We start from the raw sequence: 1,238 nt of genomic DNA, 5'->3' as shown, positions 1-1,238 counted from the left end.
ATTTCTCTTATAGACCTATGAAACGGTATCGTGACCATATGCCAAGCTGCTACTCGTCCGCGCTGAAACTTAAGCCAGCGATGCTTCTTTTTGAGATTCAGTACTTTTAAATGTCAGTATTTTTAAGTAAGGAACTTAAGTCCTTTACATTCAATAGTACTAAAATTTAACGTAATAGACAAACGCGTTACGAATTTGGCTGTTTCAGTAAGATTATCGTTAGAATGAGATTTATTGGAATACAATTTTGGAACAAAAATATACGTTTTACGTGAGGATTGCAGAATGGAGCCGGGGAACACAGGTCTTCACATTAGTGACAAAGCTGAATTATTTCAGCAAATGATTTATAATAATAATAACAAAATAAGTGACATGATAGAATCTTGTAAACAGCTTCAGCCTTTCGTATGTGACTCATTTGTTGCTTTATTCTGAAGTAAATCTTTGTTTATGCCAAAAATTGCTTCCAAAAATAGTATATACTATTACTACTATAATGTTAGTATATGCTACTAAATAATAAACTTGATGGGAATAAATGTTTGTATTTAATTCTTTTTTCATAAATCTACTTCTTATTGAATTCTTCTTTAACCGCCGCCAATAGCTTTGGTTGACAGAAAATATCGGCCGCTGACTTTGCCAGTGCTCGAGCCGCGATCAGAGTATTCGCTTGCGCGCAGTCTTCGCCAGCAGCCTCAGTAAATGCCTGCAATGATCATTTCAGAGTGAAACATTTGTTAGATGAATTATGACATTAAATCTCTTGTTAAGTGTGTGCTACTTAATGAAAGCAAATGAAACCAGCTGTATCTACAAAGCACGTTAGTTTTGTTAGCTCTTGCTTAAGATTTATTCCGACTTTCAACGCGTTTCCAAACGCTTATCTCGCGTTTAGCATATATAACACACACACACACACACACACACACACACACACACACACACACACACACACACACACACACACACACACACACACACACACACACACACACACACACACACACACACACACACACACACACACACACACACACACACACACACACACACACACACACACACACACACACACACACACACACACACACACACACACACACACACACACACACACACACACACACACACACACACACACACACACACACACACACCACACACACACACACACACACACACACACACACACACACACACACACACACACACACACACACACACAGCACACT

At 38.9% G+C, this 1,238-nt stretch overlaps 1 protein-coding gene across 1 annotated transcript; it reads right to left on the bottom strand.

Annotated features, from left to right (window-relative positions):
• Positions 1–194: 194 nt before the first annotated feature.
• Positions 195–712, bottom strand: LOC147755316 (xaa-Arg dipeptidase-like; the record flags this gene model as incomplete). Its single annotated transcript, XM_086990928.1, is given in 1 exon segment — positions 195–712. A coding segment is annotated over 1 exon segment (141 nt), but the record flags the coding sequence as incomplete, so codon positions are not given.
• Between the last annotated feature and the right edge of the window lie 526 nt (positions 713–1,238).

The sequence above is a fragment of the Varroa destructor genome, unplaced genomic scaffold (assembly GCF_002443255.2).
Source record: "Varroa destructor unplaced genomic scaffold, Vdes_3.0 BEIS01000005.1, whole genome shotgun sequence".
NCBI lineage: Eukaryota > Metazoa > Arthropoda > Arachnida > Mesostigmata > Varroidae > Varroa > Varroa destructor.
The sequence above is the reverse complement of the archived record's forward strand: the minus strand, read 5'-3'. Positions and strand labels throughout refer to the sequence as shown.